The 25,098-nt window shown below is 37.9% G+C and overlaps 1 protein-coding gene across 1 annotated transcript in view; it reads left to right on the forward strand.

Moving 5' to 3' along the window:
- Positions 1–25,098, forward strand: part of LOC143388542 (fibronectin-like) — an 80,600-nt gene that overhangs the window by 47,159 nt on the left and 8,343 nt on the right. Inside the window, 15 exon segments of the mRNA XM_077108288.1 lie at positions 11,918–12,007; positions 13,186–13,455; positions 14,230–14,346; positions 15,014–15,178; positions 15,817–15,972; positions 16,644–16,737; positions 16,739–16,755; positions 17,572–17,841; positions 19,015–19,205; positions 20,044–20,131; positions 21,020–21,196; positions 22,082–22,171; positions 22,391–22,570; positions 22,737–22,826; positions 23,802–24,256. Of these exon segments, the coding sequence (XP_076964403.1) occupies positions 11,918–12,007; positions 13,186–13,455; positions 14,230–14,346; positions 15,014–15,178; positions 15,817–15,972; positions 16,644–16,737; positions 16,739–16,755; positions 17,572–17,841; positions 19,015–19,205; positions 20,044–20,131; positions 21,020–21,196; positions 22,082–22,171; positions 22,391–22,570; positions 22,737–22,826; positions 23,802–24,256 (2,450 nt within the window).

The raw sequence follows: 25,098 nt of genomic DNA on the forward strand, positions 1-25,098 counted from the left end.
CAATACTAAGTATTGATAAGTATGTGGAGCAATCAGAATATTCTGCATTGCTTTTGAGAATGCAAAATGGTACAGCCACTCTGGACAACAATACCCATCAATTTCACTCTAGGTATTTTGAAACATAAAATTATAAACAAGAATGTCCATGACATCTTCATTCTATAACAGCCCCAAACTGAAGACAATCCAAACAACTACCAATGAGTAAAATGTCTAGCATTTCCATACCATGAAAAATTTCCATACCAAATCACCAGCAATGGGTAAAAATTCTGGCATATCCATAATTATAAAAAAGGAACCTAGCATTTAGATGAACAAGGATGAGCTCAAAAACTCAGACATGAGAGAGTATATAAATTATCTGATGCTATTTGCACAAAGGTTTAGCAAAGGCTGGAGCTAGAGTTGAGGTAATCCCCAAACGGGAAATTCCAGGGATCATGGGAGCATTTACAACTTGATTATGGTAGTGTTCACCCAGATGTATATTTGTTGAAACTCATCCAACTTAAAATGGGTATATTTCATTGTGTGTAAATTCAATCTAAATCAAGTTGGTAATATAAAATAAGGATTTGGCCCCAAATCCCTGCAGGTAACACGCAAGTACAGAATATATGATTTTTAGGTTTCCATCCAGAAAAGGGTCTCAGTTTGCTGATGCAGGGTTGCAGAGTGGGTGGGAATGGCAGGGCCTGATCCCTCCGGTGCCCTAGATGGCAAACACATCCTTCCAGACATGGCTCTGGCCAGACAGTCTGCATGTCTATGGGGGCAGAGTTGGTGCCAAGCCAGGGCTGATATGGAAAAGCCACTTTTGCCATTTTCATCTCGGATGTAAAGTCCTTGCTTGGCTCAACAGAGATGTGTTTATAAATCTGTGTTGGGGCATGGTTTCGATTTGTAACTGGGAAGGGGATGTGACTCCTTTTAAAGAAAACAGGCTCTTTATCCTGAAGACATCCCCAGAGGAGCTGTGAGCACTCTGTAGGTCTCTTCCAGGAGAGAACCCACTATATGTGAATGCAGGGCAGGGATCAGAAAGGAGGAAGAGACCCAGGATCCAGGTATGAAAATCCCTTAGAGGGGATGTGGGGAGGTGAAGGTGGGTGAAGACATTAACTGTAGGTCTTGGTGCCTCTAATACTACTTTGACCTTGAATTTCCTTTGGTTGCTGACTGTGAAAGAAAGAGCCTTTTTTTAATAAAAATGTAACTGATATGCTCCTAGGATCCAAATTTGTGAGTCAATGTGCCAGATGCTTGGGGATGCAAGATGAGTAAAAAAGGTTTATTTGAAGAAGTGTTCAGTCTAGTCCAAAGAAAGGTGTATATATATATATATATATATATATATATATATATATATATATATATATATATATATATATATATAATGATTTGGCCCTTCCCCGCGTGTTGTACGTCAAACTGGACCCCTGTGGAGCTCCATATGGCCAAGGTTTTAATGACAGGCACTCCTGCCTGCCGTAGTAACTTCTCACTCAGAATATCTTTGTACTGGCCAAGTTTGGCCAGTATCTTCTCACCCACAGTGAGCCTTGCACAATTCACCTGAGTTTTGAGTGAGCTGACCCTGTTTAATGGATGCTTGAGATATGCTTCAGGGATCCTCATCCACACAATGCATTTCTCCCAGATACTGACTTGGACCTTCCCCAGTCCCAAGGACACCTGATCAGACAAGTCGACCTCAGGCTTTGCTTTCTTCTTGCAGACAAGAGGAGTCGATGGTTGATAGGCAGGGGTTAGATAGCTCCAGTTTCCCAGTTGGAACTCTGGGAACACTGATGTAATGAAAGGGGTCCATTTTTAAACGTGGTCTCGGATTCATCATAGGTGCTCAATATGACCAAGAGATGAAAATTGGGTCAAGGAAACCCAAGACATACCTGAAATTGACATTAGCATCACATCCGTCACAACGGACTAAGTGCTTATATCCCAACAAAATTTATATGTTGAAATCCTAATCTTCCAGGTGAATCTCAGAAGGTGGATTTGGGGAGGGTGATTACATCATGAGAATGGCGTCCTGATAACTGGGATTCATATCTTTATAAAAAGAAGTCCAGAGAGCTAGTCCCTTCCACCATGTGAGGACCCGGTATGAACCAGGAAGACAGCCTTCACCAGACACTGAATCAGCTGCCAACCTGGCCCAAATATATCATACCCTCACCCACATGCAGGGAGAGTTGCTGAACTTGCCCCAAACTAATGCAGCTCTTCTTGCCTGGAAAGCTAATATAATTAGCCTTTGTGTTGGTAATTTGGTCTTTGGCTCCTCTGGTTTTAAAAATTCTCTAACACCTAACTTCACCCAAATGACCTGATAAACCAGTATTGTCCTATATGTTCCCTTTGTTGCTTTTGGCAAATGATAGGATGATAGCCTTTTGCTTAACTCTTTCTTGGCATTCCTTGTGGCCTAGCCTCCTCTGTATGCTGGAGACCCTGTGGGTACAAAGGTGGGGAGAGAGAAGCCCTGACTTCAAGGAGCTCATGGCAATCAGGAGAGAGATGTGAAAAGACAAAAACATCACGCCGTATCATGGCCATCAGGAAGGTACACAAGAAACCCTGAGTGCCTATGTCTTCCTGGCTCACTGTGACTCCCATGACTTGGTGCCCAGGGAGGTGCCCTCAAGTCTATTCACTGTTTCAAGGTCCAGTTCTTCTCCTCCATGGTGACATCTAGATCTTGCCTATCCCACTGTTGCTATAACAAAATACCTGAGACTGAGTACTTTATAAAGAAAAAAAATATTTCCTTAGTTCACAGTTTTGGAGCCTGAAAGTCCAAGATTGGAGAGGCCTATTGGTTCAGCCTCTGGTGAGGGACCCTGGACTGTCACAACATGGTGAAAAAGTGGTAAGGGAAATGCCTGCATGCAAAAGGGGACAAGCATGTAAAATAACCTCTCTTTATAACAATTCACTTTCTTAAGAACTAATTCCTACAAGAGCTATATTAATTCCTTCCAAGGGCAGTGCCCACCCCCTCCCCCGGACCTAATCACCTTACATGAGGCTCTAACTCTTAAAGGTTCCACTGTCTCTTAAGACCACCACTAAGGGGACCAAGTTTTCAATGCCTGAAGATTTAGGGGACACATTCAAGCTACATTCCAATCACAGCAAGGCTCTCTCCCTTTTCTAATTTGCTAATAAGGTTGAATGCTTAATTCTGACCTTCTTGTTTGTATTTTTGGCTTTTTCTCTGTATTGCTAGGGTTTGGGGGTCAAGCTTTATGTTTGTCCTCATCACTGTTCCCTACCTCTCTTTTCACCCCAAGCAGAGTGCTCATAAATACCTTTGGTTGATCCCCCGATGTCCTTTTAGTGTACACAGCATTCGTACCACTTTATGGAGATTCCCCAACATCTGCTCCCCAGTTTTAATCATTGCTCAGTGAGTCAAACTCTGGGAATGATGGTATTCAATGACAGTTAATTTGTTTCTCCTCACTGTGTTAAGATTCTTTTTCCAATGTGTGTGAGGAGCTTCCCATTTCTGGCAGGAAGAATGCAGGGACCACATTTTAAAGGGTGTTTTACGGCGAAACCGGTGTTGGCGCTACTTGATTCTTCTTCTGCCTTGGGTTTCCATAAATGTTATCACTGTGAAAATCCACTGTTTTGAAAAAGTCCATAGCTTGTTGCAAGTTCTGATTGTATCTCAGCATATCCTAGAAGTAGCTCATTAGCAAAATATCCATTGGACCCTGGGGTATACCAGTGGGAAGTCATATTCCCAAGAAGGGAAGGACACAGGACACATTAAAAGAACTTAGACCAATGGCTTATACTCGGGAGGTCAGAGATTGGATACAGATTGGCTATTTGAGAAACTGTAATCATCCTGGAACATTTAAATGAAAGGAGTGCTTCTAGAGCATTTACGTATACAATGTCTACTTCCGATACTTAGAATTCAATGTTTATCAGTTAATATGGTAATAACTGAATTATTTTAATAACTTTGATTTCTGATTTATTTAGAAAAGTGTCAAATAGGTGGAGGTAGGAAAAGTCCAAGTCAAGTTGATGGAACCTTTCATTTTCCAGGTTGTTGTGTTGTGTTGTTCTTCCTGTCTATGTACTGTCTTATCAAAGTTCACAGGCTCCGTGGGGACAGGGCTTTTGTCTTCCCATCTCTGAATTTACTGAGACCTTTAATAGACAGCCGGACCAAAGCAACCCAGTCACCAGTTGTTAGGAGAAAAGGCTAAGATGATTCCCTCTTATCTTTCTGGACATTGCCATTAATTAAGAGGGGCTTTTGTTAAGTCAAATTTATCCCATGTCCCCCATGGCATTGATCACACTGGTTCAATAAGACAAATAATTATTTGTTGCTTAATTAATCATAAAATAACTTCCTGCGCATGTATAATTCGATTCTTTATCTGCTAAAGACAAAAGCAAAATCATGCAGAAAACTTTTACCAGACTCTGTTGATTACGGTGTTATTTGTTTATATAAGCAAAAAATTAGGAAGGACCTTCATGTTCCAACAAAAAATAATCAGTTATGGACTGTCGGATAGAAAAATATTAGACACTATGGTATTGAAGGATGTCCAGAAATGATGGAATGCCAACAGATCCATGAAGGAAGGAAACAAATAATAAAATCCATATTTAATAGAATTCCAATTTTGAAAAAAATATATATACAACCAATATGAGTGATTATTGGCAACACTTTTAAAGAGTGTTTTATGGTGAAACCATTGACTACTTTTATTTTTCTTTTCCTGATTCTTAGTGTTTTTAGCATGCTATTTTATTTGATGCTATTATTTCCATATCAATTTTCCTTTTCTTTTGTATTCTTTTTCTTTTTTTTCCTGTTTTGTTGGTGATGGTGGTGGAGTTTGATGTCATTGCTTATTTGTTTGCTTGTTTTATTTCAACTTGTCTGGTATATTCTCCCATTCTTTTGTTTTAGTACTTCAGCTACCCTTTTTTTAAAAAAATAGGGGTGAGATGTTTATTGTAAACAGCATAAGACACATTTTTTATAGGGTCTCTGACTATACCATGTGAGCATTAAATCCACTCACACTTATTTGAATGATTTATATTTTTGTTTTGCATTTGCAATTAACATGCTTTGATTTGCTTTTGACAGTCTTTGCCTTCTGTCGAATTCAGAAAGCTTTTCAGTATTCCCCTTTTAAACTGTCTACTGACTTTAAAATCACACATTGCATTTATATGCTGTTAGCCTTCACTCTAACATTTCTAACATATTTACTGAACTTTCTTTTGCTAACAAAAATCTAAACTTGGTATCTCTCTCTTTCCTCTAGGCATGTTGAAAAAAGGCATGCTTTTGTTTTTCCCAACTCTTATCCTCTCCTCTTTCATAATTTTTTAATGCAATGTTTTACTTCTGCCTTTTTTTTCATATCAAAATTGATTAACAGCAGCACTTGACTTTTTTTTCATTACTGTCCATGGTTAGTAAAATTTTCATCATGATTCTATTTTTTCTGACCCCTGTGTCCTCTTGTATTTCACCCCTTCAAAAAAAAACTTAAAAAAAATTCATTGTGATGTATTAGCCAAGGTTTCTAGAAGGTTATAAGCTCCCTTAATATTTGAAGACCTGAAAATGTCTTTGTTGTCTTATTCTCTGAAATTATTTTGAATTATTATAAGTTAAAGATACAGAAAATCCTAAACAATAATATAAACTGAGTTTGAGTTAACATTTTTGCCATTTTGGTTCATACATTTAAGAAAATTAGGCATACATTGCACTAAAATCCCACTTCTCTCTCTCCAAACTCCTATACAAAATTGTATAATTTTGTATAATTTGTATAATTTTATGTAATATTAGTCTTTTTTGTATAATTTGTGTAATATTAATTTTACTTTTGTATAATATTAGACTTTTGTTAGTAAAAGGAAGTTCAGTAAATATGTTAGAAATGTTAGGGTGAAGGCTAAAAGCCTATAAATGCAATGTGCGATTTTAAAGTCAGTAGACAGTTCAAAAGGGGGATACTGAAAAGCTTTCTGAATTCGACAGAAGGCAAAGACTGTCAAAAGCAAATCAAAGCATGTTAATTGCAAATGCAAAACAAAAATAGCATTGTTTTGTATCATAATATACCTATCCTAGTTGCATTTATTTGTCACTTGGGCCGTGTTTTTGAAACTTATCCCCGTTGCCACATGCAGATCTAGTTGATTAATTTTATTTTTATATAATATCACATTGTCAATCAACCACAAAGTAAGTGTCCGCTCCCTCACCAAAGGGCAGTTGTTCTGTTGGCATATCTCAGCACTGCAGACAATATGGCAATGTATTTTATTGTCAATGTTTGTTACCTTGGACACACATGTGAGACCTTCTCTAAGGTAGATACTGGAAATAAATTGGTTGTGTCATAGGTTGCAGTCTTTAGCTAGATGTCAAAATTAATTGGTCCAAATTAGACTCCTTCTTGCACTGTATAAAAGTTGCTGTTTCCCCACACTTGATATTATCAATCTGATGGGTGAGTTGTGAAATCTAATTGCTGTTTTCAATTGAGTTTTCTTGATTGCCAGTAGTCCCAACATCTTTTAACATATTAATTAACCCTTTGGATCTTTTCAGGGAGTTGGCTGCGAATGGTTTTTGTTCCTTTTGTTCTTATTTACCTTTTATTATCTTTAGGAGTTCTTATATTGTAAGCACCAGAAACTTACCTGATACCATCTGTTTAAGTCAGCTTTTTCACTGCTGTGACTACAAGACCTGACAAGCACAATTAGAGGAGGAAAAGTTTATTTGGGGGCTCATAGTTTAGAGATCTCAGTCCATAGAGTGCTCCATTCCTCCGGGCTCAAGGTGAGGCAGAACATCTTGGTGGAAGAGTGACAGAGGGAAGTTGCTCAGACTTGGCATCAGGAAGCAGAGAGACTCCACTCACCAGATACAAAATAGGTACCTCAAGGACCCGCCTCCTCCAGCCCCAGCGTACCTGCCTGCAGTTACCTCTCAGTTATCCCCTATCAGGTGATCAATTCCCTGGTTGGGTTAAGGGTCTCATAACTCATCATTTCACCTCGGAATGTTCTTGCATTGTCTCACACATGAGCTTTCATGGGACAACTCAGATCCAAACCCTGCAAATACTGCCTCTGCCACATTCTTCCCATTTGTTCATCTGAAATTTCTATTAAATGAATGCTAGAATGTTTCCTTCTCTTACTTTCTTCTTTCTCCCTCTCTCCCTTCTTTCTTTCTTTTCCTTCTCCCTCCATCCCTTCCTCTATGTGTGTGTTTTATTTAGTTCTAGCTTCCCATTTACTTTCTTCTGCCATCTTTTTAGCCCATTTGTCTATTTATTCATTTTTCATGAAAATATTGGTTGCATATTATGTTCCGATAGTATTCTAAGTTCTGGGGCTTAAACAGTAAACAAAGAAGACAACAAACAAGTAAACAAAAAACCCCCAAACTCAAATTCAATCCAGGAATAAAATCTCCTGCCTCTGTTGACATTATATTCAATTAGGTAAAATTCGGTTCCGCTTTAAATTACATTGTCTCTATTTTTATTTGCAAGGTTTTTACTTGGTTCATTTAAAACTATTTTACTTTCTTTTTTCCTTTTTGGTCCTGGGGATTGAATAACAGGGGCATTTTACCACTGTGCTCCATCCTTAATCTTTTAAAAATTTTTCTGTTTGTGGCAGGGTCTCACTAAGTTGCTTTGGGTCTCACTGAACTGCTGAAGCTGGTCTTAAACTTGTGATCCTCCTGCCTCAGCTTCCCCACTCCCTGAAATTACAGGCCTGTTCCACTCCACTGGGCTTAAAACTATTTTTCATGTAATCAATTCTTATTACTTTATAGAAAATCCACTTCTTTATCTCTATTTCTTATATTTATTTTAACATGTTGACTTAATAGTCTGGATTTTTCCTAGATCCTTGGGTTTTTTGATTTCTCCTCAGCCAATTGTCCTTTAGAACAGTTCTAAAGAAGAACAGTTTTCTTTTCAATATTGTATGTCTTTCTTTCTTTTCTTTTTTTTTTTTTTTTGTACTGGGCATTGAACAGGGGTGCTTAACAACTGAGCCACATCCCCAGTCCCTTTTTATATTTTATTTAAAGACAAGGTCTCTCTGAGTTACTTTGGATCTTGCTAAATTGCTGAGGCTGGCTTTGAACTCATAATCCTAGTGCCTCAGCCTCCTGAGCCATTGAGATTACAGGCATGCACCATCGTATCCAGCAGTTTTATAAGTTTTGACTGTGAGTTCATCTTAGCAGAATTCCAGTCTGTGAACTAGATTACAAAGACATTCTGGGTTGGTGTGGTATAAAGTTTGTAAAGTTGTTTGTGATCCACTTTGTTTCAGTCATTGGATCCACAACTGTTTTTAAGTTATTTTTCCATATTGGGAAAGGTGCATAAAAGGCCTCCAGATCCTAATCTAGACATAGAAGAGCTCAGAGTTCCTGTTTGTTTCTTCTTCTGTTTCTCTGGTACTGGGGATTAAAGGGGTTCTTAACCATTGAACTATATCCCCAGACCTTTTTATATTTATTTATTTTTATTTTGAGATAGGGTCTTACTAAGTTTCTTAGGGCCTCACTAAGTTACTGAGGCTGGCTTTGAACTTGAGATCCTCCTGCCTCAGCCTTCCAAGTCACTGGGATTACAGGAGAGGGCCTCAGCCTTCCAAGTCACTGGGATTACAGGAGAGGGCTGCTACATCTGGTGAGTTTCCATTTCTCACAGTTTACTCTGCGTGAGGCATTGCTCAGTTTCAAATCCAGACTCTGTGTCAGTGGGTAGACATTTATCTCTTCTGCTTCTTGGGAGGAGGAATTTCTATTATATTTCTGCTAAGCACTATTGCTTTGGAGGCTGAGTATGTCTCCTCTTTGGTTTTAGATCCAAGAATTTCCATTTAAAATGTAAATATGTGTTCTGTTTTTTTGAGGGTGGGTAGTGGGGGATTGAACTCAGGTGCACGCAACTACTGAGCCACATCCCCAGCCCTATTTTGTATTTTATTTAGAGATAGGGTCTCACCGAGTTGCTTAGCACGTCACCCTTGCTGAGGCTGACTTTGAACCCAGGATCCTCTTACCTCAGCCTCCTGAGCCGCTGGTATCACAGTTGTGTTCCACCATGCCTGACAAAATATGTCTATTTTGATTAACATATTTTCAGTGAATGCATACATTTTGAATGGTGGAGTTGAATGAGGAGAAAGCTGAGCTTGCTCAGTCTTGCATCTTATCTGGAAGTGCAAAATTTTTTCTGCAATAAATGCAAGGTATTTTTATGATTCAGAAAATAATTATAAAAGTTCTGTGACGTCGTTGTGGAAAACTATGAGTTTGGGGGAGAAGGTAATTTAATAATGAGCCAAAGATTGGTTGACTGAAAAGAAAATCGTACAAGCAAGAGAAAGAGTGACCTCTCCAAAGTGACAAGTGGCCAGCTACATCACAAGTTTCAACTCTCAGGCTCTTTCCCCATACACAACAATACTAGGGTTTATGTGTGAGGGTTATGGGCTCACAAGGTTTATGGAGTCTGGGACCCTGAATGAGTCTTGGAGGAAAGCCATTCAATCAGTTACCTCTCATTGACTATGAATACAAAATACATTTTGTGGTGTAAATTCACTGAAAGATTAGGGATTATTTGTTTTAGCAGCTAATGTATCCTTAACTAATATTTTCATAAATCATAGAATGTCTTTGTAAAAATACTTTCTAAATTGCTTAGAGCAGTGCAGGAGGCTTCTGGTGAACTGACCTCTGCCTCTTTGTGATGCTGAATTTCTGATCCCTGGTCCTTCTTTCTAATGCTCATGCCAGCTGCCTGCAGGTAACCCCAAGCATGCCTCCACTGTCTGGACCCCACGCCTTTGCTCTATGGCTTTTTCTGGCTGGAATACACTTTCCTTCTTCTCCTTTTTATTTTCCCCCCAATGTAGGATTCAGTTTCCCATGTCTCTGCTCTTACTGACCAGAGTGGAAGACTTCAAGTAATGCTCACATTGTACAATTAATTTAATTTTCCCTCTGCTCATATTGTACAATTAATTTAATTTTCCCCCTTATTTAGTTCTCCGTTTAGCATATCAATAATTCATGGGTACTGTATCTTCTTGTTTAATATGAAATTTGAATAAAGAGATTTTCAAAATTTCTTTTTTGACCTGCTTCAATATCCTCTCACTACTATCAGCTAGGTAAAGGACTTTCCTATCATTTGCATTCATATAGGAACACAGGTAGAGATACATGATTTTGCTTCATGGTTTCTTTCTTAGGGAGCCAGAATGATTCCTTATAAGTTTTCCTACTATGTGCTTTTTTACCTTTTTTCAATATTTCTTAGATCTACTTCTGAATGCAAAGATATGGGCATACTTTATTTTTTAATAACTGTTGCAAAATATTTAATAGTGTATGAAATATTTACTGACTGATAAATATTTATATTTTCCCATTTTCCTTATAATGAATATTACTGAAATAAAAATCTTTATAGGACCTCTGCATGCACCTGAAGCTTTTTGAGATTAATATTTATAATTAGATTTCATAGTCACTACCAAAAGTCTAACAAAAACAAATCACCAAAATATACCTTGCACTTGGGATTTTATTAATTTGTTTATGTTTTCTCAATCTTATTATTAATAATATTGGTATTTTTTAACTGGCAAAAACTAGGATATTTTTTTATTTCTACTTCTATTTCTTGACAAATATTTATTTATTAATTTTTTATTTATCTTTTTAAAAATTTGTTCTTTGACTAATATTTATTGGTCATTTAACTCCCTGCTGGGGGTGCCCCTCTCCCTCACTCCCTCTTCCTCTCTCTCCCTCTCTTTCTCTCTGTCTCTCTCTCTCTTTTTCTCACTTGCTCGCTCGCTCTCTCCCCTCTTCCTCTTTATATAGATGAAACAACTGAGGTCCCCAGTTGTTAAGTTACATTGCCTCTGGCAACTAGGAAGGAAGATGTGAAGTTCCAGCATCTAACCCTCCCTTCTGGTCCTTTTCCAAACCTTGCAGGACCCTCTGCAGAAAGACTGAAGAGTCAACAGTATATAGGGGAATGAGGGTATAGTGAGCAAAAGTTCAAAGGTTGGAAAGCTTCCTCTGTACCCTTTGGCTATATCAAAATGGGAGAAAGGGTTACTCATGGATGTAGGCTAAACTTTTAAAATATATTTATATGGCTCAATTGATTGCTATCCCTTTATCATGTTACCTTTTTCCAATAAAGTTTCATTATTAAGACCATTGGTCCTGACCTGGGTCAATCGCTGAATGATCCTGGGCAAGTCATTTAAAAATGATCATTTCTGTTTGCCTCAGCTTTCTTCTTTGTAAAGTGGGGGGCGGTTGTCACCAACCAAACGTCCAGAGGTACTGGTTATATTTTTTTATGTTAAATGTAGTGAAGGTTCCGTAAGTTAAATATATGTCAAAACTTGTCAAACTACATATATTAATATTTGCAGTATATTGTGTCATTATAAAACTGCTTTAGAAAATAGTGAACCACCATGTAGAGTCTTGGGGAGGGCTCAGTGATCACCCATGATACCATAGCAGTTGTCTCCTGTGCTCCCAGTGGTCACACTGTCAGGTGCAGATAGAACTAAGTCATACAGAGGAAGAACTTAGGACAGGGTTTGGAGAGGACTCAGGGCAAGGTGACCCTTCATCATCACCTGCTTACAGACCGTCTCCAGGTATCCATGTTTACATAGTTGTAAGTAGTTTGCAGGACTGAAAGCTTGTATATGGTATAGGTTGAAATAGTCCCAGGAGTACTTTGGTTTTTCCTACCTTCAAGCACAAGTGTAAAATGAGTCTCACTTGCCTCTTCAGACCTCTTGCCTGGGACTGAATATTTAGTCAGTGTTTCCAGTGTCTATGAACACCACGAGAGCATACCTCTTAAAGGAAGACAGAAAACACGTGAGTCTTGGAGCAACATGCTTATCAAGTAGCTCTTGCCTACCGATTTTAAAAAACAAAATGAAACACTACTTCTAAATATACACCTTGTCTTTTGTGGTGATTATGGTGTGGGCAGCCTTGTCATTACTTTTTCTTCAGTGGTCTTAAAAATTAAAAGACATCTCACTCAACAATTAGTAATTTATAATTAGCAATTCAGTCAGTGACATTCTACTCCTGCTTCCACAGTGGACTGAAATTAGTTCAGAAACTTTGTTGTCTATGCTTTAAAAAAACAGAAAAACAAAAACAAAACAACAAAATAAAACTCCCAAGAAGAATATCTCATAAACTCTATTATTTTAGAGTTGCTGGACATTTCTTTTCATTATACAGTATGTTCTTTCTTAAATATGAATGCTTTTAATTGTTTTCCCTTAAAAAAGCCTATTTTAGTGTGTTTAGTCCAAAAAGGATTTCCCAAAAGGAAGTTGATATATCACAATTTTGTTTGAGTATATTATTAAATAGAATTAGTGAATATTTCAACTCAAATAAAAATTTGCTGGAAGTCCCAGAAGGGTTAAATAATTTGAATCTGGGTTAAATAAAATGAACACTGAATTCTTATTAATTTTCAAAAGTTCTCAATTCATAAAGGATTACCTGCATTGGATCTGTCCAGGATAATGTCTTCAGTTTTAGAAAATTTATGTCCAGCTTCATCACCACTAACTCTGTTGACAAATTAGTCTCTTCTTGGGCACAGAAAGCTTCTTCGGTATCTTCTTTAACTTGACAGTGGGCAGATCTTGTCTTACTTTGAGAGATACAGGATGGAACTGGACTATTTGAACATTGAAACACTTGAAAATATTACTTCCCACAGTATTTTAAACACTGGTCTTCAAATGTGATACAGAGACTACTGTAATGATGTGTATACATCACAGGGATTGCTTAGAAAAAGAAAAATGCATGAATTGGCTATTTTGAACTGCGAATATATGATTTTGAAATTCATCTGTGGCTTTGAATCAGTGCCTCATAACCTAAGATTCAGGGCACTTCACTACATTGATGAGAAATGATAAAAAGTTGGGTGGATGTAACTCCCTCCCACCTTCCTCACATGTTAAGCTCATGGTATCTTGTCTTTTTTCTTCCCCTCTTCCTTTCATGGGTGGAAAATATAGGTCTTGATTCCCCATCTGGCATTGACTTTTCTGACATCACTCCCAACTCTTTCACTGTCCACTGGATTGCTCCTCGAGCTGCCATCACTGGCTACTGGATTCGCCATCATCCTGAGCATAGTGCTGGGAGATCCCGAGAAGATAGAGTGCCCTCCTCTCGGAATTCCATCACCCTCACCAACCTCAATCCAGGCACAGAATATGTGGTCAGCATTGTTGCTCTTTATGGCAGAGAGGAGAGTTCCCCCTTGATTGGCCAACAGTCAACAGGTAACTTGTAGTCTGTTCTTCAGAGCAACCCAGGCTTTCCCATACAGTTGGTACAGTCTATGAAATAACTTAGCTTTATGTAGGCAGAGTCATCTTCTCCCCCCAAAATAGATCATGGTTAAAGACACAGAGAGGCCAGTGAGAGAATGTGTGGAGGAAAATCTTCCTCTTAGAATATAGTGAAGAAAATAATTTCTTTATCCCAAGAAATTTCTCACCTGATTTAGATATTTATATGTTTATAATTACTAAAGTTTTATTTAAAATACAGAAAACCATTTCAAAGTTCTCTTAAAAATATAATTTTAGTATAATAGTGTCATTATTCTTGGAAGATAGATGCTGAAGCACTTAGGGGAGAAGTGTCATCTTGATGTCTCTATCTTAGTCTGAAATGATGTTAATCATTTTAGGTTATTAATGTTAAGAGAAAAGCAAATGTTGCAAATGTTTCCAAACAGTAGACACTTAAGAGGAGGACAGGTGGCTATTCATTGTTATTATTTTTGTGACTTTTCTATGGTCTTACTAAAATAAAAAGTGGAAGGAACAAAATCCTTCAATAAACTTGAAACAATCATTTTATCACAATTTGAATAGTCTCTTAACCACTTTCCTTGAATTGTTCATAACTTTTAGTTCTACTAATTTCATACAGTATTTACATTTTTGTATGAAAGAAACCTAAAAATGATGACCTGGAAAATGAGCAACGAGAATCCAATTATCATTTGAAAGTTATGGATGTGAAGATTTGTCCCTCGTATTTTCTAGTTTCTGATGTCCCAAGGGACCTGGAAGTCATTGCCTCCACCCCCACCAGCGTACTGATCAGCTGGGAAGCCCCTGCTGTTACAGTGAGATATTATAGGATCACCTATGGAGAAACAGGTATGTTGGCTACTTGATGCTTCACATTCTTAAGCAGACCAAAATCTGCTGTGAAGAACCCAAAAGCTCAAAATGGACATAAAATTAAAGTAATTTTGGCAGCGCACTTGCAGACACTTGTCTATTCCATGAATACCTGGACTCTGCATATGATATAGTTGGTTATAAAATCAAGAGAAAAAGTTGATACAATACAACTAGAAGAGGAATAGCAGAACTGAGGAAAAAAAGATTGTCAGTTCACAAATATATTATCACTGGTCAAATATGATTATTAACTTTTTCTTCATTTTAATTTTCTGTATTCTCTAATTTTTAGCATAAAAACATTCCATGAAAAGACTTTAAAAGGATGAAGGACATGCAATCCTAGTTTGAGTGAGGGCTTACCTCTCCTCCCTTTTAATATTAATCTACAGCTTAGTAACATTTCAAAGTTAGAATGTTAAAATAACATTAATTGCAATTTTCTCCCTATTTTATATACTTATCAAGGTTTAGTATGTGTATAAATACACCTTCCTGTCCAGGATTTATTAATAACACTCTTTAAAGGGGAATAAGTAATAAAATGTGATTTACATACTGCTTTCAATATGTTAATTAATCAGTAATGCCCAAGTAACTCTAAGCCCCTCACATTATGGACTAATCCCTTTTCATACAGGAGGAACGAGCCCTGTTCAGGAGTTCACTGTCCCTGGGAGCAAGTCCACAGCTACCATCAGTGACCTTAAACCTGGAGTAGATTACACCATCACAGTGTATGCTGTCACTGGCCGTGGGGACAGCCCAGCCAGCAGCAAGCCAATTTCCATTGACTATCGAACAGGTACAAAGTTCTTTTCTGGAACAACACAGGATTATTTATTCAGAAAACTTTTACAATGTTTTCCCAATATATTTTCCTCACTGTGAACTTGATTTCCTTTCTTTCTTCTTTTTTTTTCCTATTCTTTTTTGCTGGGGATCAAAGTCAGTACCTTGTACATGCTAAAAAAGCACCCTACTACTGAGCTATAACCCCCAGTCCCGGTCTTTCTTTTTAATAAGACAAAATCATTAGTTAACATTATAAGGCAAATATACAAGGAACGACTTCAAGAGCACAGATTTTTTAAAATGTGTTGTTAATTGATATATCTCCTGTGCCTCCTGCAAGAAATAGGCAGAAAGATAATTATTCAATAAATATTTGTTGAGAAAGAAATGAATGTATTGATAAGTATAGGAAGACAAACACCTACCTGGGGTGTAGCTTCTTTGTGAATGAAGCCATCATCTTGAAAACATTTGTAATGAACACCCCACCCCTAAAAGCTATCTCTTTATTCTTGCAAAAGAAACACCTGGGAAAGGTTAATAGGAATAAGAGATCTTTGAATATGTACCAGAACCAAAGATAAGGACTCTTCTAGTCTTGTCCCCCAGGACTGGGCCTGCACTGGTTTCTTTTACTTTTATTTGTATAAATTGACAAGCCATCCCAGATGCAAGTGACTGATGTTAAGGACAACAGCATTAGTGTCAGGTGGCTGCCTTCAAGTTCTCCAATTACTGGTTACAGAGTGACCACCATTCCCAAAATGGGCAAAGGACCATCACAAACTAGAACTGCAGGTCCAGGTAAGAATAACCCTCTTGTCACATACAGCAGGATGAACAGAGTAGGACAACATAATTTTCCTTCTTTACTAGATGGCCACCTTGTCATGGGGACCACACATTTCATGCTACATGTCATGGTTGCCCATTCATGAGCTCAGGACTCAAGATCATTTCCAACTTACTTCACAGTAGCAGTTTTAGGATACACACATTTCTGGTTTTACATGCATGGTTCTGTTTAGTGACATGGGCCTCTTAAATTACCAGATCCATCTTTGTGGTTTTGTTGGTATGCACACCAAGAAGAATAACTGACTTTTTCAGATTCTTGTAGATCTGTTGTTTTTATTTTTATATAAAATATTTGTGAAAATAGGATCTCAAAGCAACCTCAAAATCAAGTTAATTTTCTTTCTTCCTTTTTCCAAGAGCACCATCATTCATTGTTGAGGGCATCGTATTAAGTTTTTGACCTTCTCCTTGAATGTGATTTTATTCCAACATGGGAAATTGTATTAGCAATAAACAGGTGTGTCCAAGAGGAAATTGATATCTAACTCCTTGATATTTTCATGACAATTCTGCAACTAAAAATTTGAGACCACACATGCTTATTGTCAAACTCCAGAAGTCACTTGGATGACTTTATAGTGCATAGATGCTACATTTGCTTTTCACTCCCCTTGTAGATCAAACAGAAATGACCATTGAAGGCTTGCAGCCCACAGTGGAGTATGTGGTTAGTGTTTATGCTCAGAATGGAAAAAGAGAAAGTCAGCCCGTTTCAAACTGCAGTAACCAGTACGTAACAAATGTGTGGTTTCCTTTTCTAAACTCAAATTTTATTCTTGGGTCTGAATGCCCTCTGCATGTCTTTTGCATTTTATACAGAGGTAGAACCAGCTTATTGTTTAGTTTGTATCTTGAGCTGAGTCCTTGGCAAACATTTTTCTTTCTTCCTGCCAAGTAGTGAACTTACAGGAAAGAAGTTGTGGAACTACCATAGTGAATTGCTGTGCTTTGAATTTCTTTTGCTCCAGTGGCCTCAGCAAAATCTTATTTGCCTATAGCAAATCTACAAAATATTTTGCTAGGACCTTCTTTTCTATGACTGGATGGGAAAGTTGAATAAAGTATACATTATGAAGTTACCATTTTTGGAGGACTGTGGCTGGAAAAACATTTCATATGAATACTTAATAAGAAAAAAAGAAAGAGTTTAAGAAAGCTTATAGCGATATGAATGTAACATTGAAAATCAACGTTACCACTTCCAAGGCATAGAAAATCCAGGTCTATGAGACTAACATCACATTGCAAAACAAATCTTAGTGGAACATCTTTAAATCAATGCAAGTATATCCCCAACGTGGGGACATTTGCAGAGTGCCTAGGCATCTCATGTACACCTATTTTGATAAGTTATGCAACATCAAATATTTTCTAAACCAAAACAATTTTAGGCAAGTGTCAAGTAATTTTCCATTGACTAGTGGGTTAATTGCAGTGTAATTCATCAAAGAAAATGGTATCTGCAAAACTGCTTTGCATGTTATAAAAATGCTTATTTCACAACTTGCTTTTCACATGACCTCTTACCATTAATTTGCCTAACAGACATTGATCGCCCTAAAGGACTGGCATTCACTGATGTGGATGTTGATTCCATCAAAATTGCTTGGGAAAGCCCACAGGGGCAAGTTTCCAGGTACAGGGTAACCTACTCGAGCCCTGAGGATGGAATCCATGAGTTATTCCCTGCACCTTATGGTGAAGAAGACACTGCAGAGCTGCAAGGCCTCAGGCCGGGTTCTGAGTACACAGTCAGTGTGGTTGCCTTGCACGATGATATGGAGAGCCAGCCCCTGATTGGAAACCAGTCCACAGGTATCTTGGTAATCGCACCACCAGGGTGCTCATGGGAGCAGTGGCTTTAAGCCTTGCTGAAAGTCTACTTTATGGGGCTATTCATTCCCATGTAAGGGGTAAATAAATAAATAAAATAAACAACCCTCTTTAGAAAAGACCCTCTTTAAAGAGGAAAGAGGAAAAACAATCAATTTTAGGTGGTATTAGGTAAATAAATCTGATGAAAAGAAATATTGGAGTAGCTTGGCTTATACATAAGGCCATGAAACCAGACATCTAAAGATGATACTAAAATTGTGGATATTTCCTATGCTATGACTCCCTGTGGTTACTCTCACACTATGTACAAAGGAAAGCAGTTTGGCATCCTAGAGTTTCCTCTAAAAAAAGATCCCAACTAGGACATTTTATAGCAGCATGATTCTGAGAGCACATGGGTAAGACCTTTCTCCCCTGGCAAGATAGCTTATGCTTGTGTATAATTTGCTTAAAGGATTCTGATTCAGACACACAGGAAACAGTCATTAAGGCAAATTCTTTCCATGATTCTTTATCCTCTTGTGCTTTATTGCTGAATCAGAGTGGAATGCTAAAAATTTGTCCTGGTGATGGTATAAACCTTAGCAGTGACAATCTGATTATTGCTCCTTGCTTCTCTTTTCTGCTTCTATTGTGATCTAATTTTCTTCTTATGTTGCACCACAGAAATACTTCAAATTTAGCAGTTTCATCTGCCTTGGGGTCTAAATAAAAAGAGACAATAAAAACATAATTCTATCTTTTTTTGGATGGCATACTCTGAATGCCATAAGAACATAATTTATATAGAAAAAGGGCCATTGTTATTTTCATACAAATACAAATGGAAAATCAATTGTAATGACCAATAAGCCAATATGATTCTTTTGTTTTTTTAAGGAAAAACAAATAACTTTGAAAACCCAAAGTTTCCTAGAGCTCAAGTATTTAAATTGTTTTCAGGATTTGAGAATTGGCAGATATAGAACACACATTTCAGAAAACTTTCTTCCTTTTGTATCCCTTCTTGTTATGCTCTCCTACTGAATCTTTTCTGGACCAGGGAATCCTCTAATCCAACAAGAGCTATCCCTTCTACTTCCTGGAATTCATTCTATGTTCCCTTCTCCCCACTTCCTGTAAGATAACCTTTGCCAATGACCATCCCAACAGCCATCCCTGCCCCAACCAACCTGAGGTTTACTCAGATTACACAGGGCTTTAGTGCCCAGTGGACACCACCCAATGTCCAGCTCACTGGATACCGAGTACAAGTGACCCCCAAAGACAAGAAGACCGGACCAATGAAAGAAATCAACCTTGCTCCTGACAGCACCTCTGTGGTTGTATCAGGACTGACTTCTGTCATTGGAATAAAGTAGAGCCTCTCTTACATAGTTTATTAGGTGGTAGAAACATAATCTCATGCTCAATCCAACTGATCTTTTCCTCTCCTGTCAAATAATTTTATTGTGATTTTTTGTATCAAGAGAATTGCTTTTTGTTGACCTAAGCTTTTCCAGATGACTATTGGAACAGAATTTTATAAATAGCTTTAGATTTTGTGCGGCTCTTTTGGAAGTATTCTATATATGTGGGGGCAATTTGCATATCAGTAGACTGAGTACATAAATTCATTTAGTTATACATTTTTTGAGTGATGTCATCTTGGCAAGAAATGTTCTCCAGATTGTACCAACCAACTTGACCCTACCCTCATTAAAAAATTTTTAAATCATTCTAGACTTATATATGGAAAACTAGCTAGAGTACCAGAGAATTAATATATATCTTAAGACCAGTTACAGGGAAACTACAGAAAAGGGTTTCAGAGACAGAAAAGAAAATTATCTTTGTCTGTGACCATAAAAATTCATGATTTACACCTGTCATATCATAAAAGAAAAAAAAACAGGCTATTACCCACTTTTCTTATTTTTTCATCACCAGTTTTACATGAAAATGTGAGTTATAGCTTACTTTGGCATAAGCCCATAAGAGCATTTTAAAATTCATTTAATTTCAGTCTGTTGCTGGTCATCTGTAGTGTAGAGATGAAATTAATCTAGGAATTGACAGTGTTGTGAGATTTGTTAGTTTATTTCTTTTTTACTAATAACCACTGAATTATCTAAGCCATGGTGAAACTCCCGGGGCTTCTTGCAATGACACTGCTAAAGCTCACCAAGCCCTTATTTCTAGGTGGCTACCAAATATGAAGTGAGTGTCTATGCTCTTAAGGACACACTGACCAGCAGACCAGCTCAGGGGATCATCACCACTCTCGAGAGTAAGTAATCCAATTTTCTAGTCTCAAAATTTTCTGTATAAACAAAGAATGATAAATGATCTCTCTGGTCACTAAGTTAAAAGTGGAATGAGTCCCAATGTGGAAATTGGTGGGATTCCCTATCTTTTTGACTGTTACCTTTTTTGCCCCTTCAGAAAGTATTCCACTAATACCTAAAATGAAATCCTTTCATAATGGTATAACATTGGTGTTAAAGATTAGGACTAACAGCTACTTTATGCTCCGCTTGTTAGAATTTGTTTTACTGGAGTTAGGTCTGGGGAGGACATGTTGACTTCTACTGTATTTTAACAGCACCATAAGTATGGGATCAAATTTGGCCCAGATTTTAGTTTCTGCTCCATCAATAACTTGCTGTGCGCTCTTTCAGCTGTCACATAAAGTGTCAAAAGTTCCATCATCAATAAAATAGAGATAAAATAGGAATCTTTTCTGTTGAGAGAAAAGATATGAAGCCCTATAAAAACGACAAAATACTAGCAATAATACTGGCTATATATACATATAATTGCTAGCTGGCCATGCTATTATAATTCCTACCACACACTTTTACAGTACAGTAAATTAATCATTTTAATACTTACTGAAGATTTGTAGGTACTATAAAGTCAGACCTGGGAACCACTGGTAGTATTTATAAAGCTTTTCAGTTCTTCAAAGAAAAAGGCACCCAATGTAACTATTTCCATATTTCCTAATTACTGTTGAACATTCTTTGAATGCCAAGGGAGATAATCTACAAATTATTTAATCAACGTATTTTCTGAAGAGGATGTATTTTTAAAACATAAAGAAATGTTTTAAAAGATCGAAATCTCACCTATATGAGCCAGGCAGGCACTAATCTCTAGCTATAATCCCATGCAGATGTCAGCCCTCCCAGAAGGGCTCGTGTAACAGATGCTACTGAGACCACCATCACCATTAACTGGCGAACCAAGACCGAGACGATCACTGGTTTCAAAGTTGATGCCGTCCCAGCCAATGGCCAGACCCCAGTTCAGAGAACCATCAGCCCAGATGTCAGAAGCTATACCATCACAGGTGAGGGGACCCACCACCTTCACCACAAGTGACAGTCAATCAACATTCACAATGTAAACCAGCTTCTTAGTTATTCTATGTCTTATATGATTCAACTTATTTCCAATTTTTTATGATAACACAGCTTGAAACAGTTATTCTCATACCATAATCAAAAATAGTTTTGTCCTTTGAATCTCTTATTTTGGTCTACTGTGTGGTCTCAGAGAAATGGCTTTTTATCAGATTTGTTCTTTCATCCCTATGCCCTTCCTTATTAAAAAAAAAAGTAAAATAATGTAAAACCAAAAGAAAGAGGGTCTGAGGATGTGGTTCAATGGTAAAGCACTTGGTGAAGCTCTGGCTTCCATCCCCAGAAGCACAAAAAAAATAAAAATAGAAAAGAAAAAAATGAAATGGTGGTGTATAGTTCTTAGCATTAATATAGATTTTTAAAAAGACTTAATTAATAAAGACAAACAACATTACTTAATAAAGGTCAAAGTTCAGAGGGAATTTGATAAAATAGATCAATTTAGGTCTTTTTGTGCTGTACAATTCTGATTCCAGGTACCAAATAATGACCACCTAATTACCCTATAGAGAAAGTACACTCAGTGGGCCACCCCTCATTCTCCAAGAGGACTGCTTCTAAAGTAGCATTTTTGCATTTAAAAATTTATTTTAGTTGGAGGTCCTTCTCTGCATTAGTGATTTGCTTTTAAGTATGCTCCACAATAACAGTTAATATCCACATCATGTTCTACTTTATTGTTCAAAGGTAGACCACTTCCATGATCTGTATAAACATGGGTGGGTAGATGAGCCAAGAAAATTGCAGGTGTGGGCTTGAAAACTTTCCTAGTAAAGAAGAACACATAAAAACCATCTCCTCTCACATCCCAGGTTTGCAACCCGGCACGGACTACAAGATCTACCTGTATACCCTGAACGACAATGCCCACAGCTCCCCCGTGGTCATTGATGCCTCCACTGGTAACTGCTTTGTGCTGAGGGACACCACTGGCTTGTAGTATAATCAGACACATGAACTTAAGAAACAAATGAAGGGTCTTTGTAATATGACTCCCTGTGAACCATGGGAAGAGCTTACAGAATTTCACTCTCTTAAGTCTGATTAAAAGGGCTGGGGGGGGAATATGGGAGCATTTTCTTGGCTTTTATTTTCTGAGACTTAGTTTTGCTTTCTTTTAGCCATTGATTCACCATCCAACCTGTGCTTCCTGACTACCACCCCCAACTCCTTGCTGGTAGCATGGCAACCGCCCCGTGCCAAGATCACTGGCTACATCATCAATTATGAGAAGCCTGGGTCCCCTCCCAGAGAAGTGGTCCCTCGGCCCCAACCTGGTGTCACAGAGGCCACTATTACTGGTATTGTGCTCCCTCCCTTTCCTCTTTACTCCCTCTGACAGTCTAAGTCTTGAAACTCCATCTGTATCTTTGATGCTATATCATGAGAAAGGGAAGCCCTGCACTTCAAAAGACATTCTCCACACAGTACCCTCCATATGACATGACGTTCTATTCTGCCCATCAGCCCTAGAACCTGGAACCGAGTACACAATCTACATCATTGCCCTGAAGAACAACCAGAAGAATGAGCCCCTGATTGGGAGGAAAAAGACAGGTAAAAAGCACTTTCCAGGTAATAAGAGGAACGTTAAGACTAAACTAATGAATGATGGATTTTGCATTGTGAAAAGGGTCTCTCCATGTTTTGATGCGTATCTCATGGATGCTTTTTCTAATGGCCCAGTGTATATTTTGTACTATCTGACAGGAGGAATAACTGAACATCCTCTGTAGAGTTCCATTTTATTTATTTATTTATTAAAAGGCCAGTCAATATAAAACCTTGTTATTACCTTTCAAAAATTCAAATCCGATATGAAATATAAAACCAAGTTGTTATTGCTATTCTTCTATACTTTGTGTTGACTATATTTTTTTAAAAAAGGAGGGATAGAAACCCCTCCCATTGTCTTATTATTTGATTTCTGAAACTTGGAACTAAATAATGTTTTACTTTGTCATTCGGTCTTAGTTCAATTTGGAGAAAATGCTGTACATATGGCAATAGGAAAGCTTTCAAAACAAATATGTGTTCTTACCTCTTTTTACCATTTCCAACCATGAAAACAATTGATTTAAACCTCTATAATGCTCATACTTCTGATTTAAACCTCTGTAATTCTCATACTTCTGATACTGACATGATCGCTGTGGATTCTAGTTCCTATGATTTGTTTCTCAGGTTTAAAGAGAGAAGAGAATGGGCTGGGGAGGCTCTACACATTGCAGTTTCATTAGGCTTAATTTGAACAGAGGCAGCTTCTGTGGTGCTCAATGGTTCAAAGCTTTGTGTCTCTAATAAATTCATGCTAACACTTTTTTTCTTTCTAAACTATAAAGAAACCTTTGAGAAAAATCATAAAGTTTTCTTTTTGGTAAAAAGTGGGGTTTTTTGTAATCTGAGAACTGCTGATTTTCCAGGGGCTTTGATCAGGTTGATAAACAATCTTCATTGCCTGAATTGATAATGGTTGCTACTTGCTGAAACTTAACGCGCTTTGCTTTTTTTGCTCTAACCTCTCTTGGCTAGATGAGCTTCCCCAACTGGTAACCCTTCCTCACCACAATCTTCAAGGACCAGAGATCTTGGATGTTCCCTCCACAGTTCCAAAGACCCCATTCATCACCAGCCCTGGGGTTGACAATGGAAACAGTATTCAGCTTCCTGGCACAAGCCATCGGCAGCCCAGTTTGGGGCAACAAATGGTCATTGAGAAACATGGTTTTAGGAGGACCACACCACCCACAGCGGTCACCCCCGTAAGGCATAGGCCAAGACCATACTCGCCAACTATAGATGAGATTCATGTCCCCAGGGGAGAAGTAGACTACCACCTCTATCCTCACATTATGGAGCTCAATCCAAATGCCTCTACAGGACAAGAAGTTCTCTCTCAGACAACTATCTCTTGGACTCCATTCCAGGACAGTTCTGCGTATATCATTTCATGTCAGCCCATTGGCATGACAGAAGAACCCTTACAGGTAATCAGCTCCCTCCCTGCCTGTGGCTGGGAAGCTCAGAAAGGAATAAATTAGAGGAAAGAAGTGACAAAGTTTTCCTTCTGGGAAAGTGTTTTGTAATCTGAGAATTGCTGATTTCCCCAGGGGCTTTGATCAGGTTGATAAATAGTCTTCATTGCCTGAATTGATAATGGTTATTAATTGGTAATGGTTATCAATTCCCATGGGCTTCTTACTAGTAGGATTAAGAGGCTCTGATGTAAAATGGCTACTTCTAGAACTTTTAGAGAGATGGCACATTTAAGCACTGATCATTTATTAAAAGTCCATATGGCTCTACTTGGGAGGATGTACCAGAGAGCGTCATTAGCTTTTATTCAGTAGAGAATGAAATCATTTTTATTATCTTCACACATTGGAGGCTCCATAGTAAGATGAACAAAGAGATGATCTTAGAAAAGAAGAAAGATATTCCACTGAATTTACATTTGTGCACCATTCTTAGTTTGTCCTTGAAGAATCCCATTATCTGTAGTATATACAAGGAAAAAGAATGTAAGAGGAGCTGTGCATGTCAGCTGTTAGAAGTAACGGATTCTCTTACTAAAACCCCATCCTTTAATTTGTCCCACTGGCACAGTTTTTTAAAATGACTATGTTGTGGGAGATTCCTGAGCTTAGAAACCTGAGTTTGAGGATGTGCCATTGTTTTAAGGACTCTGTATTGTGTTGTGGTCTACTGCCCACTGTGCATGGCCTGCCTGTCTCCACAGAGAGCAGTGTCTGTGCTTGATGTGAAAGGATCATGCAGGGCTTCCATGGGCTTCTACAGAGCCACATCTAGTAGGATTAAGAGGCGGCTA

The sequence above is a fragment of the Callospermophilus lateralis genome, unplaced genomic scaffold, assembly GCF_048772815.1.
Source record: "Callospermophilus lateralis isolate mCalLat2 unplaced genomic scaffold, mCalLat2.hap1 Scaffold_386, whole genome shotgun sequence".
In the NCBI taxonomy this organism is placed as follows: Eukaryota; Metazoa; Chordata; class Mammalia; order Rodentia; family Sciuridae; genus Callospermophilus; species Callospermophilus lateralis.